The 15924-nt window shown below is 37.6% G+C and overlaps 1 protein-coding gene across 1 annotated transcript in view; it reads right to left on the reverse strand.

Moving 5' to 3' along the window:
• Nucleotides 1-1184: 1184 nt before the first annotated feature.
• Nucleotides 1185-15924, reverse strand: part of LOC149241809 (uncharacterized) — an 86785-nt gene continuing 72045 nt past the window's right edge. The window contains exons 2-3 of the mRNA XM_089374054.1: nt 1911-2342; nt 1185-1793 (exon numbers count right to left, since the gene is read on the reverse strand). Of these exons, the coding sequence (XP_089230180.1) occupies nt 1554-1793; nt 1911-2342 (672 nt within the window). The 3' untranslated portion in view covers nt 1185-1553. The remainder of the gene's footprint in view (nt 1794-1910; nt 2343-15924) is intronic.

The following is a 15924-nucleotide window of genomic DNA, read 5'->3' on the forward strand; positions in this document are numbered from 1 at the left end:
GAGATGGGCAAAAAGCTTCCAAGACTGAAAAAAAACGTTCAAATGAGCAACATGCACACAATTAGAAGAAAGCTTTAGGAACGATGTGATTAACATATAACAGAATGAAAGGATTCCGAGATACTAATGAATGAACCAAGACAGTTTCAGTGCCATCGGTTCCTTTCTTTTCTCGTCCTTCTGGAAAAACAAATCTCAAACTCACTTCGAAAGAGGCACTCAAATTCCAAAATCACGTCAAATTTCCAAGAGTTTGTTTCATCTGGAGCCTCCATTTCGCAATTTTAACCCCCCAAGAAATGCCAATATGTTGTTGTTAAACACATTAAATATAACTTGAATGGAACATGGTTTATTATTAATATTATCTAATTTTAACGGTATACATATTTTACCCCACATATTCTACCCCTTCTACCTCTCTAGTTTTGAACTTGTGACTTCTTTTCTACCCCTTCTACCTCTCTAGTTTTGAACTTGTGACTTCTTTTCTACCCCTTCTACCTCTCTGGTTTTGAACTTGTGATTGAAAAAAGCATTTTATATTAAAAGTGTACGCATAACACAAAAATGGATCTTCTTTTGGATTCAAAATATCAACAACTTTCAAACAACAGTGGAAAATCCGAGTTCTTTATCTGCAAAAACACACCACAAAAATCTAAAATCTACCATATATAATCTGTATACGCAGCATAACCGGCACGAGCAGAAGAACATACCTTCCCGGACAATTCATTTTAACTTCAAACCTGGTAGGCACCGAACACATGCCCATTTGATTTGAAGTGGAATATTATTTCAAACGGTAATTATTAGAAAATATTGAAATTTAGCGAGTAAAATTAGGTGGAAAAAAAAAACAAAAATATTAATACTGCTGTCCCCTGAGAGCTATTCTTTATCAGATTTTTATAAGTTTTTTTTGTTTCTATAATTAGTTTCTGTAATATAAATGAACTAAGATCATATAAAATGAAGTTATGCTGATCAGACGCTAATTAGCTGTCTCGAAAAAAAGGTTTGAAACTAGTCCCTTAATACTGTGACCTCGTGTGCCTGAAAACCACCAGTTTATACATCTGGTTTCGGCATAACAATTTCCAATGGTAAGTATAACTAGTAATATAACTTCCACGTTTGATGCAGCTCATTTTGTACCAAGATAACATAAAGGCATGGCAAGAGTTAAATCTCTCATCTTTTTCAAGAGCCAAAAAGCTTAGGAAATAAGAATTTCGGCCTACAGTAACCACCAGTTATGAAATTGAGAAAATAACCTTCTATTATACATGCTCAAGTGCAACGCATCAGACGTATGGTAAGTCATATCTGAATTCGTCTGCTGTTGGTTTTTGGAGGCTATAAAGAGCAGTTCCTTGCATATCACTACTTTCTGTTAGAGTTATGTGAGGGAAAAGCAGCTTCTACTCTTTGCTTGTTCACAAGCGCTCAGAGGTTACACCAGGCTTTTGGCATGATGGATGTCATTATCATAGTAAACTTTCCACTATGCCAAGATGTCTTCCAGATGACATGGAAAACTCTACCCATTATGAATATCCTGTTTTTAAATCGGACTCTGGTCTTATATTCTCTCCGTTACTTTCTACTTCAGTAGTCTGGGATTGGTTCTTGTGCCAATTCCTTGTCAACCAAATCGTTTGCCACAAACCACCATTTGCAAAATGGGGGAGGAGGATGCGTCCCCAATAAGGATAAAAAGGCCCTAGCACTTTCATGAATGAAAAAATCAATGCTATGGCCAAGAGGTGCCAAGGAAAACCTCCTTCCTGTCATCAACACTTTCCTGAATCAGTTAAATGTGAGCAAAAATCAAAGCAACTCTTATTACAAGCCAGAAATAACGACATCCGAAAAGCACAACATTAACCCAAAAAGAACACTACCTTAAGATTCTGGGAGAGTTCGATTGCAGTTTCCTTCAATATTTCTGCAAAAACACAACCAGCTAACAGGCCAAAAGGTATAAACAGCTCCTTATTTTGTGCTACGCAGTAAGATGCCTCCATAAAAAATGTGACAGCTAAAATGGGAATTAAGAGCCGCTTCGCTACACCCAGTATAGGTTCAAATAAATTATGTATCACTCTCTCACCAGCTTTCTTCCATGGAAAGTTTCTGACAGGTTCAGGACACACTTCCCACAATTTTATCGGTGTATTCTCCAAGTGAATATTCTCGGTCTCTTGCAACTCACTAGATAGATCTTTTATCGGTGTATTCGTTGCAGATTGAAGACGTATCTTCAAATTTCTAGATACAAATGATAAGGAAGAGCTTGAAGAAAATGAACCCTTTTGAACATGAGCCATGCTCCCCTACAAATGAAAAGCAAAACAAGCATCAAAAAAAAACTCTAGGCCACCTAATGCATGTTTGGTCACAATGAAATTTGGAAAAAGAACTAAGAAAAATCAATGATAAACTTCAGATATATCAGATAAAAATGCAATAACTGTTAAAGCAACTGTCAAATATTCTAACTTATTCAATATATCCTTTGCTTTCGCTGCCAAAGTCCAAATCATAAAATCTAGGATTGTTTATTGATGACCCGAACACAGGGCGCCTCAGGTTACTTAGGCAACTCAAACACAAAATGATCTTGTAACAACCTACTCGACGCTCCGTATTTTGATATGTGATATTGTACATATGTTAAGTGGTTATGAGATGCACACGTGTGGTAGGTTTGCTTCAATACCAAGTCAAGAGAGTTGTTTCCATGTAATGTTGTAAAAATATGTAAGATTTTGCAACATTATCTAAAATTTCTAACAAGCATTCAAGGCCGAGAACCCAGTAGAAAACCCATAAATAACGAAGATGCTACGAGTCTAATTTTATCCATTCGTGACTCAAAGAAAAATGTAATATTTTCTAACATAATAAAATAAATGCAGAGCACTGAATAATGAAGGGGAACAAGAGGGGGGGCTATCAGCCTGACACCTGGTAGACCTTGTAAAAAAAATGTTAAACATGAAAGGGGATCATGCCTATCCCAATGAGCTAAATATGACCCCACAGGCAATAGTTTATGCCTAAAATGTATGCTTTAAAGGACAAATTGGGAATTAGGTTTTGAGCTGCCACCTCGCAAAAGCATTCAATCTCATACAAAAGGTAAAAATTTCCTTCTAACCACACCACTATGCATTTTATTTTCCTAATGTGGAGCATCTCTCAGTCAAGACCATGAGGTATACTCCAAATCAAGGCCACCCATGCAGCTATTGACTTATGAGATAGAATTACCTCCATGGGCAGCATAGCTATTGACTTATGAGATAGAATTACCTCCATAGGCAGCATAGGAGCTATGTAGTGAATTTGGTGATGAGAGATGGTTGACTAGGCCTGAATGGGTGTTTTTCTCTCTTTGAGAGTGAACGTATTTTGGGTTGTTTTTGTTTTCCACTGTAATTTCTCTCGTTCCGAGGGAAGGAAGCAAGCTCGAAGGATATGGGTCTTTGAGTAGTAAATGCTTGTTTAGAGAAGAGACTTTCAAGTGCCTAGTTGGGCAGGGCAAGGTAACGAACCGGCCAGCAAACCAGACCAATGGGCTGGTTTGTACCGGTTTGGTACCACTCCATGGCGGGTTGAACTCCTTGGCAGGTTCAAATCAAGACCAGCTGGTTGGGGTCGGTTTGTAACAGTTTGGTTACTGGTCTAAACTGACCCAAACCAGCTGGTCTTGATTTGATTCGGCCAATGAGGTCAATCCACCATGGACTGGTACCAAAACCCACAGACTTCACAGGGACTTATAGGCTGTTTTCGATAAAAAGTGGTAAATTCTCTCCCTAAGCCTTCACACTTTGCTATAAAGGGAACTCTCCCCCTCCTGTTTACCTCACACCTCTCATTGTGAGCTTTTGTGAGCTTCCTAACTTTTGCAACAACATTGGGTTTTTCAGCAGTAGTCTAGCAACGGCAACCTTGGAGTTGGTTTGGCATCATGGAGATAATTTGGAGTTAGTTTGGAGCTGTCCAGTGGAGATTACATCATTAGGAAGAGGCTACAACCCATCTTTTCATTCCCAGGTATACTTTCCCTCTTTTGAAATTGTAGATCTGAATGTTGTCCTTGTTTTTTATTTTTTATCTTTCAAGTTAATATCTGCGCCTCTTTGTTCTTAAATTTAAAATAGGATTTTCATTGAAATTTGTTGCATGTTTTTTTCTTCAATTTGTAGATTTCTTTCCATTTAAATTTCATCATCCATGGCCCAAAATCCAAGGACATTGGACGGACCCATTGTGATGTTATTGACGGCTAAATAATTTGCAAATATTGCGAACGCTCTATTTATAGTGTTATGAATGTAAATTATTAATAATAAATAGTTAACAATGATTAGTATACTAAAGAGGCATGTCTCTTAAGGACATGACCATTCATGAAAGGGCACCTGCCCAGGGATATAAGCAAACCCTCATTTGTAACAATTTCATCTTGTCATACCTTCTGTACATTTCTATATAAATATACGACTTGTCCCATAATGGATATTACATATTGACATCTTCTGAGTATTTTGCGCGTATATGAACTTTGTTCATAACATTTGGTATCAGAGTTGTTCGATTATTTGGCCGCTCAACCACTGCACGTAGCCAGTGTGATCTGGCCTTTGGCCATCAACCCTTTGTCAAGTTGGTTGTTGTTGGAATTCAAGCTTTTAGCCAGACAAGTTTTGGAGGTTCTCCATTTTCGCCATCAAGCCTTTGGCCTAATAAAAAAGAAAACAGAAAAAAATTAATAATATATAGAATAAATAAAATTATAAAAATAAAAATAAAAAAGGAAAAATAAGTCCAAAATACAAAAAATAAAAAATAAAAAACAAAAGTTATAAAAGAAAAAAAAAGTAAGTTATATATTAAAAAAAAAACCATAGCCACCCGGAGCCATTACCTCCGCCTACCACCTTCTCCAGTACATTTCTATATAAATATACGACTTGTCCCATAATGGATATTTACATATTGACATCTTCTGAGTATTTTGCGCGTATATGAACTTTGTCCATAACATTTGGTATCAGAGTTGTTCGATTATCTAGGCGCTCAACCGCTGCACATAGCCAATGTGATCTGGCCTTCGCCCATCAACCTTTGTCAAGTTAGTTGTTGTTGGAATTCAAGCTTTTAGCCAGACAAGTTTTGGAGGTTCTCCATTTTCGCCATCAGGCCTTTGGCCTAATAAAAAAGAAAAAAGAAAAAAAAAAAAAAATATATATATATATATATATATAGAATAAATAAAATTATAAAAATAAAAATAAAAAACAATAAAAAAGGAAAAAGAAAAGTCAAAAATATAAAAAATAAAAAATAAAAAACAAAAGTTATAAAAGAAAAAAAAAAAAAAGTCAGTTATATATTAAAAAAAAACCATAGCCACCCGGACCCATTACCTCCGCCTACCACCTTCTCCAACCACACACCGCTGCAAAATGAAGTCGCAGTCGCTACCACGAACACCCTGCCACCCTGTGTTAGTTGTTGCCACCACCATTGTCATCTCTATCGCAAGCTTCCACTGCGAGTCTCCTTGTTGACCGCCCTACCCACCATCTTCTCTCTCTACAACAGCCACCGCATATATACTTTAGAAAATTGTTATGTCATTCCACATAAAATTAAGAGGGATTGTCACTTGTCACAATAATTCGTTTTCTTGTTCTTTGGATTATTTTTTAGTACACACAACTGTCACACGACAATTCTTTCTTGTCTATGGAGCGAACCATAATTTCTGAAGGTCACCATAATATCAATTAAATGCCACAAGTCATACAGACATGACTTATTCATACGGTACGAAGTTAATTCAAGAATTGGTTAAGTTAGGGTAATATATAAAAGGTAACAATTTGGTAGTTCGAATCCCCTGTTATCAAATCAAGGCACAACCGAGCTCTCGCTGAATCTAGTTTCCACTCAAACTGACACCTTGCTCATGTGGTAGTTTTGGTTTAAACACCACCCAAGTTAAAGTTATATATAAGATATTTAAGATTATATAAAAGATATAAGTAATACCAAGGTTGCAATTAAATAAATATATATATTAGAAAAAACAAATTGTTATAATTTTATTATAAAAAAAATTATTATATAAGTTAAATGGGAGACTTGACATATAAAGTCCAAGGGAACTTGAAATATATATATATATAAAGAAAGGGTTATAAAAAGAATCACTACTAAAGTTTTCAAGGTTTATTAAAAAAAAGGGTTACTTTTACACTGTAAGGTTATTTCGAAAAAGTAAAATGGAGACCAGTGATGGAAGATTTCCTAAAACTTTTAGTAAATGTGTTAGTGCGCTATTTAAAATCAAAGGATCACTTGCAGGAAAGGATATTATAATCTCTATCAATCCTACTCAAGATAATAATTATGTTAGTACTAAATGTGCTAACCAATTAGCGATTCCTGAATCAAATATAATTGAAACGATGGATTCGATGCATAACAAACAATATGGCATAAGCAATCTACAACTAAGTATTGGAGATTATACTTATATCTTGCAATTCATCGTTAAAATCTTATATTGTGACAATAGTGATATAATTCTAGGTTCGCCCTAGATGGAATCAATAGGATCCTTCATCCTAAATATGAAAAAAATTTAACATTTTCCTACAGGAAGAAAAAAATAACACAACACGACATTACATTAAAATCAGATTTAGTAACACCAGAAGGCATACAAGATATCTCAAAAGTAATTTTTCAAGAAAGTGAAAAAACCATACATAATATGCAAAGAGAAGTTGACAAAATCACCGCTGACAAAAATGAAGAAGTTTATCGGCTTAAGGACCATAGTGAAAAATCACTGATGCAAATCAAGAAGCTTAAGAAGGACAAGAAGTTGCTAGAAAACAAGGTACAATAGCTTATCGAGAAGGAAGCATCGAAATCTTCAAGTGTAGAAATTCAAGTGGAAGAAAAAGGAATGAATATTGATGCGAAGAATATCACAACTCAAGACGATGACAAGCCAGTTGAGGTAAAAACATATTTCGATGTTGTAGTTCAGACGATGAAAAATCCAAATGAAGATTTTGTAACCAACTCAACAACATCAATGTTTGAAGTAAATCAGGAAATTGCCACACACATGATAAGGGAAAATCAAACCACAAGAACTCTTTATCGACATATGAATCACAAGAACAAACAACTCAATCAGACTGCATCTCTGTATCACTCAAAACAGAAACAACGTACTTATGTTCCGAAGACTACTAATGTCAGTGCAATTCAGCCTTGTGATAAAAATTCACAGGAAGTATCCAATAACCACAAGATTCAACAAATTTAGGATGGTCAAATCCCTTCTCAGTTCGACAATTTTATTTATCACTCTGAGGATCCTATTATCTTGTATCATCAAAGATTTCTTAAAGTTTTGAATAGATTACAAGACAAAGAAACAAGAGGACACGCCTTGTCGGCAATAAGCTTTGAGGACAAAGCTTCTTTGAAGAGGAAGGCAATGTTATAAATATAAATTATTAATAATAAATAGTTAATAGTGATCAGTGTACTGAAGAGGCACGTCTCTTAAGGACATGACCATTCATGAAAGGGCCCCTGCCTAGGTATATAAGCAGGCCATCATTTATAACAATTCCATCTTCTCATACCTTTTGTAAATTTCTATATAAATATACTACTTGTCCTATAATGGATATTTATATATTTCAGAGCTTCTGACTATTTTGTTGCATATATGAACTTTGTTCATAACATATAGGTTGAAACAACACTCGGCTAGTGTAAGAGGCCAAGTGACCCTGTGTGGTGCACTGAAACCCACCAAAAGTGGGTGACCCCTAGGAAAAATTCCCCCCCGCCCCATTGGTCAGCCAACTAGCCAGCAGCCCTATGATAATCCAAAGATAACTTTACTTTAGAGCTCTCCATCTATGCTTTGATCAGTGCTCTCTCTTATCTGGCATATTCTTTAAGGAAGGTGGGTCATCTATCAAAAGGTACACTAACCATTTATTTAATCATATGCTTTCATTTAATGTTGGGGGCATACTAATGGTACAACTTGAGTGGGCCTAATGGTTAAAAACATGTGTTTCCTCCTAAGAGGCTATGGGTTCAAATACGGGGGGGTAGAGTATGTACACCTCCATAGACTTTAGCAGTCAAATTGATACATGGAGGCAGGTCACATGTCCCACAAACAAGGGGGTCTCATACACCAATTTGGTGTCTGACTTGGTTGTGACCTTAAAATTAGATTGTTTTATTAAAATGGATCACAAGCCAAGTTGGATGATTGACCATTCTTGATCGTACACTTGTTCCCACGCTTCACCTAGGAACTAATCCAGTGTGACCTCCCTTGAGGTCCTTCCTTCAGGAGGGGCACTAATACCTAATTGATATAGTGTGCCCAAGGTAGTACATACTTGAAACCTTCCATGTTTCTTTGTTATCCACCTCCATCCTTTAGGTTGATTGTTATTGGACATTGACACTGGCACGCTATATCCTCATCTCTAAGTCAAGGCCTAAAACTTTGACCTAAGAGGTTGATGCAATCGAAAGAAAGATAAAAGCATATGAAGCCACAAATACAAAAACTGAAAAATGCAAAAGATGGTTGGGACATAATAAGAACATGGGAGAAAGCCTAGCATGATCTCTATCCCTCTTATTAGCCATCACCCAGTTCCTAAGTCTTTCATGTTCTATCTAAAACAAACAAACTTATAAATGCCCCAACATTGATGAGCAATAAACTACTACAAGTTTAAGAGGTATTGGAAAAGCATAAATCAAGTTGGATCACCTAAGTTATTCAAGAAAGAAAGACAAATCATTAAAGTAAAAGGCACATTAGAGGGATGGAAAAAGCAGGCCAAGGAAAGGGGTAACTTATGCCTCCACGATTGCTCCCTCTTCTCATCATTATATTCAAGATGTTGGACCTCCCTCAGCTGGTACCATGGCTATGGCCATCTTCCTTAAAGCCTTTTCCATTCCATGACCACATTATGACATGCATCCATGGATTGATGGGTTTACCTGCAAAATGTCCTTCCCCTTAGGGGTTGAAAGCACCTAATAGAGCTAATTGCATAATCATCCCTAACAAAAGTGTGGTAACTTGTTTACAACTCTGAGCTAGAAAGACATTTCAAGGCAAAATTTTATGTGAAGCATTCTTGTGCCCTTGACATTGAATATGACATGTTACCCACCAAAAGTGGGTAACCCACAGGAGAAAAAATTTCAACTCATTTGGCAGCCAGCCAGCCATCAGCCCCACGATAGTCAACACATAGCATTGTGACAGAGTTCTCCACCCATTGCTCTGGTTTTTTCCCTCTCCCATTTGGCATGCTTCTTGAAGGAAGGTGGGTCATCACTTGACAGGTTCTCTAACCATTTTTGCAATCTTGTGATTTCATTTAATGTTATGGGCATATTAATATGGATCACGAGGCAAACTAGATGATTCACTGATCTCGATTGTATCCTTGTTCCCACACTTCACTTGGAAGGTTAGTCTTTGACTATAGTCTAGTGGGACCTCCTTTGAGGCCTTAGGGTTTAGGAAGTGCACTATTAGGAAGGCACTAATTGATATAGCATGTTCAAGGTAATGCATACTTACCACCGTCCATCTCTCACAATTATCTATCTCCATTCTTCAGGATGCTAGTCATTGGTCATTGGGAATGGCCCCTTATATCCATATCTTTAAGTCAAGGCCCAAAAACTTGGCCTCGAGGGTTGATGCAGCGGAAAAAGCAGTTAAAAGCATATAGTGTGTTGTACACCTAATCCGCTACGGATTATGGTGGGGATATGAAGAGTCAATGGAGTCCAAGAGACAACTTGGAATATGAAAACCAAGGGTCATTATACATTGTATTTAAATGTATATCATTGTGAATAATATGCATCTCACGATTATCCAAATTTGTCTATCCATTTGTGTGTAAGTTTAACATGGTATCAAAGCGGGCGAATTCATGCCCTGCTCAAATCTGAGACAATGATTTTGTGGCCTCCTTAGAAATCGAATTATTGTGTGGTCTTTCTCTAATTGTGCGTTCTACCATTTAATTAAAATGCCTCACCTATCCCCATGCCTGTTAGTTATGCGTTTCTCCTTATCAGAACTACCACCTTATAGACCATTTTACTTTGTGCATGCCTATTTCATTGTTGCTATGCGCCTATCGAACTGACCTCTCAGCATGAATCTTGTTGATTTCTCTGTGGGACCATTTCTCTCACAGATTCCCTAAATCCAACGTTTGTTTCACCGTCCACATGCATGTTTCACAGGTAGATGCACCTATCCCTCATCGCCTACGTTACTTGTTAGCACAGCACAATTTTGTGGAATCCCTGACATACGTTTTTTGCTCTATTGTAAGTTCTTGAGATCTTTCGACACCTTGGTAACATTATCGAACTTGCCCATTGTATTGGTACAGACATGAAAATTGGCTTTGTAACCATAGCCATGACTCCTTTAATCTAGTTAAGTTTACAATCTTCTGGTGCTTCCAATTTTGACTAGACCCTCCACTACCAAGAGTTGTTGATGCTCTCTTAACCGCGAGGATTCGAATACTACGCAATGAATAGTGTGTATGAAATTGATCAAAGCTTGAAAACTTCAGATCTATCCGTTTAGACTCTGAGCTCGATAGCTAAGTCCATGATATTGCCTACTTGGAGTTGTTTCCCTTTCCCTCCATTTTCTCTATAGTTTTCCAACCGCACAAAACAATAGGCATTTACAGAATACGTGGGAGACATATCTTTGGAGAATATGCAAAAGACATTGCCCTGCAAATTCGTTCAAACCTTGTTGGAGAGACTTTGTGGGAAATCACGACCATTATGGAGAATATATCAGTTGTTATTGGGGTTTTGGTCATGGAAAAACTCCATCATGAATCAATTCTCTATTTTCTAAAGGAGAGAGGAAGGGTTTAAATCAAAAACACAGTGCAAAGTAACAACAATTCTTCTTCATCTTCAATTTCTAATTGACCTCCTTAGTGTTAATTTTTCTTAGGGCTATATTGTTCTTTGCTTTAGATAATTGCATTTCATTATTTACACATTTAATTCACCCCACAACACCATAACATTATTCAGCAACATATGCAATTATATAGAAAGAACAATATCATCATCAATGCAGCAGAACATAAAAGAACAATATACGAAAAGCATTCACACATAGAAGCACCAGGATTGGTCGGAGACCAAGGCAAAACCCCACAAGGGAGAAACCCTTTCAAATTATTCTTCTTATTAGATTGTCATAAAATGTTCAGCAGAGAGAGAGTACAATGATCCATATCTTCAACTACAAAACTTATCCAGCAAAATTAACTAAACAACATCCAAGAGATGAACCCAGCAATATTGATAATAAAAACCTTGATTCAGAAGCTTGCAGTCAACTGTCAATATTTGCGGTCAACTATCGAACTCTACGGTCAACTGATAAAATGAAACCCTAGTTTCCAACCACACGGAGAGAGTGTACGTGCGTGCAATTGAAACCCTCCAACCACACAGATAAGCCTGCATGCCCACAGTTGCAACCGAAAATTCCCTATGGCTACAAATCAAAACCCTATCAATTTCATACCTGTACAAACCAATCTCCACAAACCAACCTCAAACTTGTGTGAGCCAAAACAAAGAAAGAAGAATGATTGATGATCTCCAAATTAGGGTCACTTGACTTGTATTTATAGCCATCCAAGGGCGTCCAACTTCCTTTTGGGCCGACCTATCCTTTTTTGTGCACGTGGGGGTTTCCATATTAAAATATATTTTTCCTTAACCAAATTAAATTCTTCCAAGGGCTAGTAGGGGTCTTCCTTGATGAGGAAGATTGTCCAAAGGAGGGAATTTATCCCTGAGCTGCCAAAATTAACTCCTAGCAGTGGTTCTCTGTGGCATGAAATATATGTTCTAAGAAATCTTCGAAATAAATAGTCTATTAATGTGAATTTGATTGCTCGAATCATTCTCCATCTCGTTAGTGGTCGCTATTGTCACGAGGAAAGTGAAATCACTGGTTTGAAGTTCGTTTATATATGCGTTGGTTTCAAATTAATACTTCGAGCCTATGTATGCATTGGACATTCACCCAATGTATGAACTCTGCATGGGAATGGAGTGTTGAATACAGCGTTGTAGAGCATTCAATCTCCAGTTGGATAGTCTCCAAACAAGACTTACATTGCGGTGCGTTGGTTCATTTTTTACTTTTTACGTTGAATTTCATGGTATGTGTATTGAGCTTTGAATTGCATATGTTGAGCAATATGTCATATGTATTGGTTGCCTATGCTCTAGCATTGAATCATAATATACGTGGGTTGATTGAATTATATGTGCATTGAAACTCTTGTAATGTGCATTGAAGGGATAGCGTTGCATTAGTATTCATTTGAGAATTGTTTAATATATGTATTAAGACTTTTATAAATATATGCCTTTGCATTGTATTGTATGATTAGAGGGCGTGAATCTACATTAGTTGGTGCACTGGTGCATACAGTTCTAAGTTACATTGTTTGTGCACATTGAAAAGTTGTATGTCGTATTGGTATATTGGTGTTTGCCTTGAGAATCAAAGCATTTATATATGTGTTTGTCGTGAGGGTCCCTTTCATTTATGTGTTGCAATGCGTTGTGAGCCTGAGGCCTAATTCCAAGCATTGAATACTGTAATTTCTTCATTCTTGGGAGCAGTACTTGTGAGATTCACCTGATTTGTTCAATAAAAAACACAAAAATTAATACAGTGTTAGAGTTCTTGAAGACTCTCATACTTTGTTCTGTTGATGACACGGTCAAAATCAGCAAAATCACTCTTGTTGATATTCAAATTTGTCTATAATATGCACACGAAAAGATTGAGTTTCTACAACTAGAATCACGGCTATAGCAAGATGAGTTACAATAGAAAAGACATCATTCTAAACTGGTTTTTGTTCAGAACAATCCTCTATTTGAGACGGACTCCCATCAGCAAACAGAAACTAATCAAATTAGTGAGGTTGAGGTTGATTCAGTGCCCAATGCAAGAGCATATTTGCATGCAGATGCAGAAGCTCAGGTTACACTGCCCAAGCCCATCATCAGACCTTGGGAAGAGCTTGTCAACAACAAGCACAGAACCCGTCTTGGATATGACAAGGATGTGTCATTTCATATTCTAGACTATTCCAATCCCATTCAATTTCAAAGTGTTGGATTTCTTCAAGATGGTTCATCTTCACTTGTTCTACATCCTACTCCTATTCCTCAGCCACACATTGTCAAATGCCAACACTGTAATCGAGTTGGCCATGTGAAAGATCATTGTTTTGATCTTCACCCATGTGAGCATTGTCATAAGCACACTCATCATTCAAACAGATTCTTCATAAACAAGCCTCCTGCAAGAACGAAGATTCACCTTGGATGGATTGCTTCTTGGCAATGGGTTTCAACAACCAAGAAGATATTTTGGTCATACCATAGAATTTGTTCTCGAGTATTGATACATCTTGCAATTGAGTTTTCTTCATCTTCTCACCTTGTATTTGACAGGGGGGAATTGATGGTCATCTACAAGCTTTTAAGATAAATCAAGCAAGCCTGAGCCACAACTTGAGCCTGTTGCCTAAGCCTAGAGCCAAAGTCAGCCATACCCAGATTCAAAGTTGTAGCCAGAAAAGCCCATGAGCATGCAATTTGGTTGGTGGCCTTCCTTAAACCACCACATGTTAAGACCTCAATGTTCTCCTTTTTTCAAGAATTAGGGAGCACTTCCTCTAGCAAAAGACTTTAGCTTCTAGCCAGATTTGGAACTTGTTGATCGCTGGGGTGGCACCTAAATATTTTTGAAAACTCCATGCCCAAGGATGTACCAAAGGCTGCTTGTACCATCAGAGTTCATCATATCACTAGAGTTTTTAAACTCTACTTCTTCTTCTCATCTTCTTCTATAGTACCCAGATTCCACAAGCCCTACGGGGATGACATAAAGTGATGATAGTATGATGAGTTTGAGCCATGTAAACAGGCCTAGGTAGCTTGGAACCTTGTCATTAAGTGAGTCTACTCTGGGAGGTTTTTTTCACTTGGTTAATTATCATTTTCCTCCAAGAATTTAATAATTAATTGATTTTTTTCCTCCAAGCATACCCACAAAGTCAGAGTACGGCTTGATGGCGAGGCCTTGGGTGAGTCCTAGTGTCTAGAGTCATTGTATATTACCATACTAGATCACTCGTAAAATTTCATGGAATTTGGTTAGGTCTAGGGGTTATTTTTTAAATTTTTTTTAATTTCCCGCAGGGTGGAAATTGGAATAAATTCTGAATGTAAATATGTAATAAGTGATGCCTAGAAAAGTTGCATGGAGTATGTGTGCTCAAAATTACACCTCTCACCCTCAACTTTCTACTATGACACACTTTGAGAGGTAAAAAATGTGTTCTAGACCCTCAAAACCCACTTTTCCTAAGTTTAGTGGGAAATCTGGCAATAAATTAAACCAGAAATAAATTAAATGGAGAGAAATAAATAGCTCCATGTGACAAAATGACATGGAAATGACTTGGAAATTATCTCAAGTCAAAAGAATGAGTCAAAGGACAAGTTGGAGGATGATTTGGCACCTTGCATCATAAATACATGGCCCACTCAAGGAAATCGAATTTATTGGCATTAATGCAGCAGCTGGTGACTTGGAAAATTGAATTATTTGGAGAGTTAATGCACATGTGAGATATTTGAAAGATATTGGTTGAGATATTCTTGGGAGTTTGTCTCCACTTATGTTCCCTCTCCTTCACACTTGGCATCATCATGTGTTAAAATTGGCAACTAGGGCCAAACCCCATGTGGGTCATCTTATTTATGGCAGCTGATATTTTTCTTAGATCCCTCTCATTAAAAGGTGCAGAATTGATCTAAAGATCATCCGATTCCAATAAGTATTCATGGAGTTATGAATTTATTTGTGTTATAAGACAATTCGTCAAGGTCGGCCAGCGACCAAATATAACCCACATGTGCTCAACGTTTTAGAATAAAAGGAGATGACTTGATAGTCATTTCTACACACACTTCTATCTTGATTTCTCTCCACTTGTCTTGGGTTTTAGTGGAAGAGAAATCTAGGAGTGGAAGACCTAGACGTTGGAGGATTGAGGTTGCCCTAGTTGCAGTCAACAAGAAGCACGCTCTCATAATCTAGAGGACGCAGTCAAGTGAGAAGCCCTAACGCTACAAGGAGGACAACCCTAGTATCTATGCTATCAAGAAGAAGCCCTAGCCTATACGCTGGCCTCTACGCAGCCAAGAAAGAGGCTGCCCTAAACAGCATGGGAAAGAGAGGTTGTTTGGGTGCTCATGTAGGGAGAAAGGCCGAAGTTTGAAGCTTAGGGCCACAGCAAGAAGAGGCAATTCAGCGTGGGTGAAATAGGATTGTTCTGAAGCCATTTCAAGAAAACTGAAGGGATGAAAGGAGGCTGAGTATCTTGCTAGAAGGTCAAGGAGAAAGGGAGTTGTTTGAGGGCTCGTAGAGGGTGGAACAATCCTCTAGAAAGGTTGTCGCAGGCCTGTTCTAAGGGTTGTAGGATGCCACTGTAATGAGAGGAGGGCAGAGCCATTATTAAGGGCTAGAAGGCTGCCAAGAATTACAGCGAAGGGGACAGCCTTCCCTTGGAGGACAACCGCATTAATTAAGGGCAAATTTGGGCAAATTTTAGGGGTTGTTTGGCTGGGTGTGTAAGGGCTGCCAGATGCCCTAACCAATCACCACATAAGCAGCAGTGAAGGCAGCATTGGAACAACAGTGTTGTGGACAGCTAGGCA

Source organism: Pinus tabuliformis, chromosome 8 (assembly GCF_031772625.1).
Source record: "Pinus tabuliformis cultivar Carrire ecotype Pingquan chromosome 8, CPIR1, whole genome shotgun sequence".
Taxonomy (NCBI): Eukaryota; Viridiplantae; Streptophyta; class Pinopsida; order Pinales; family Pinaceae; genus Pinus; species Pinus tabuliformis.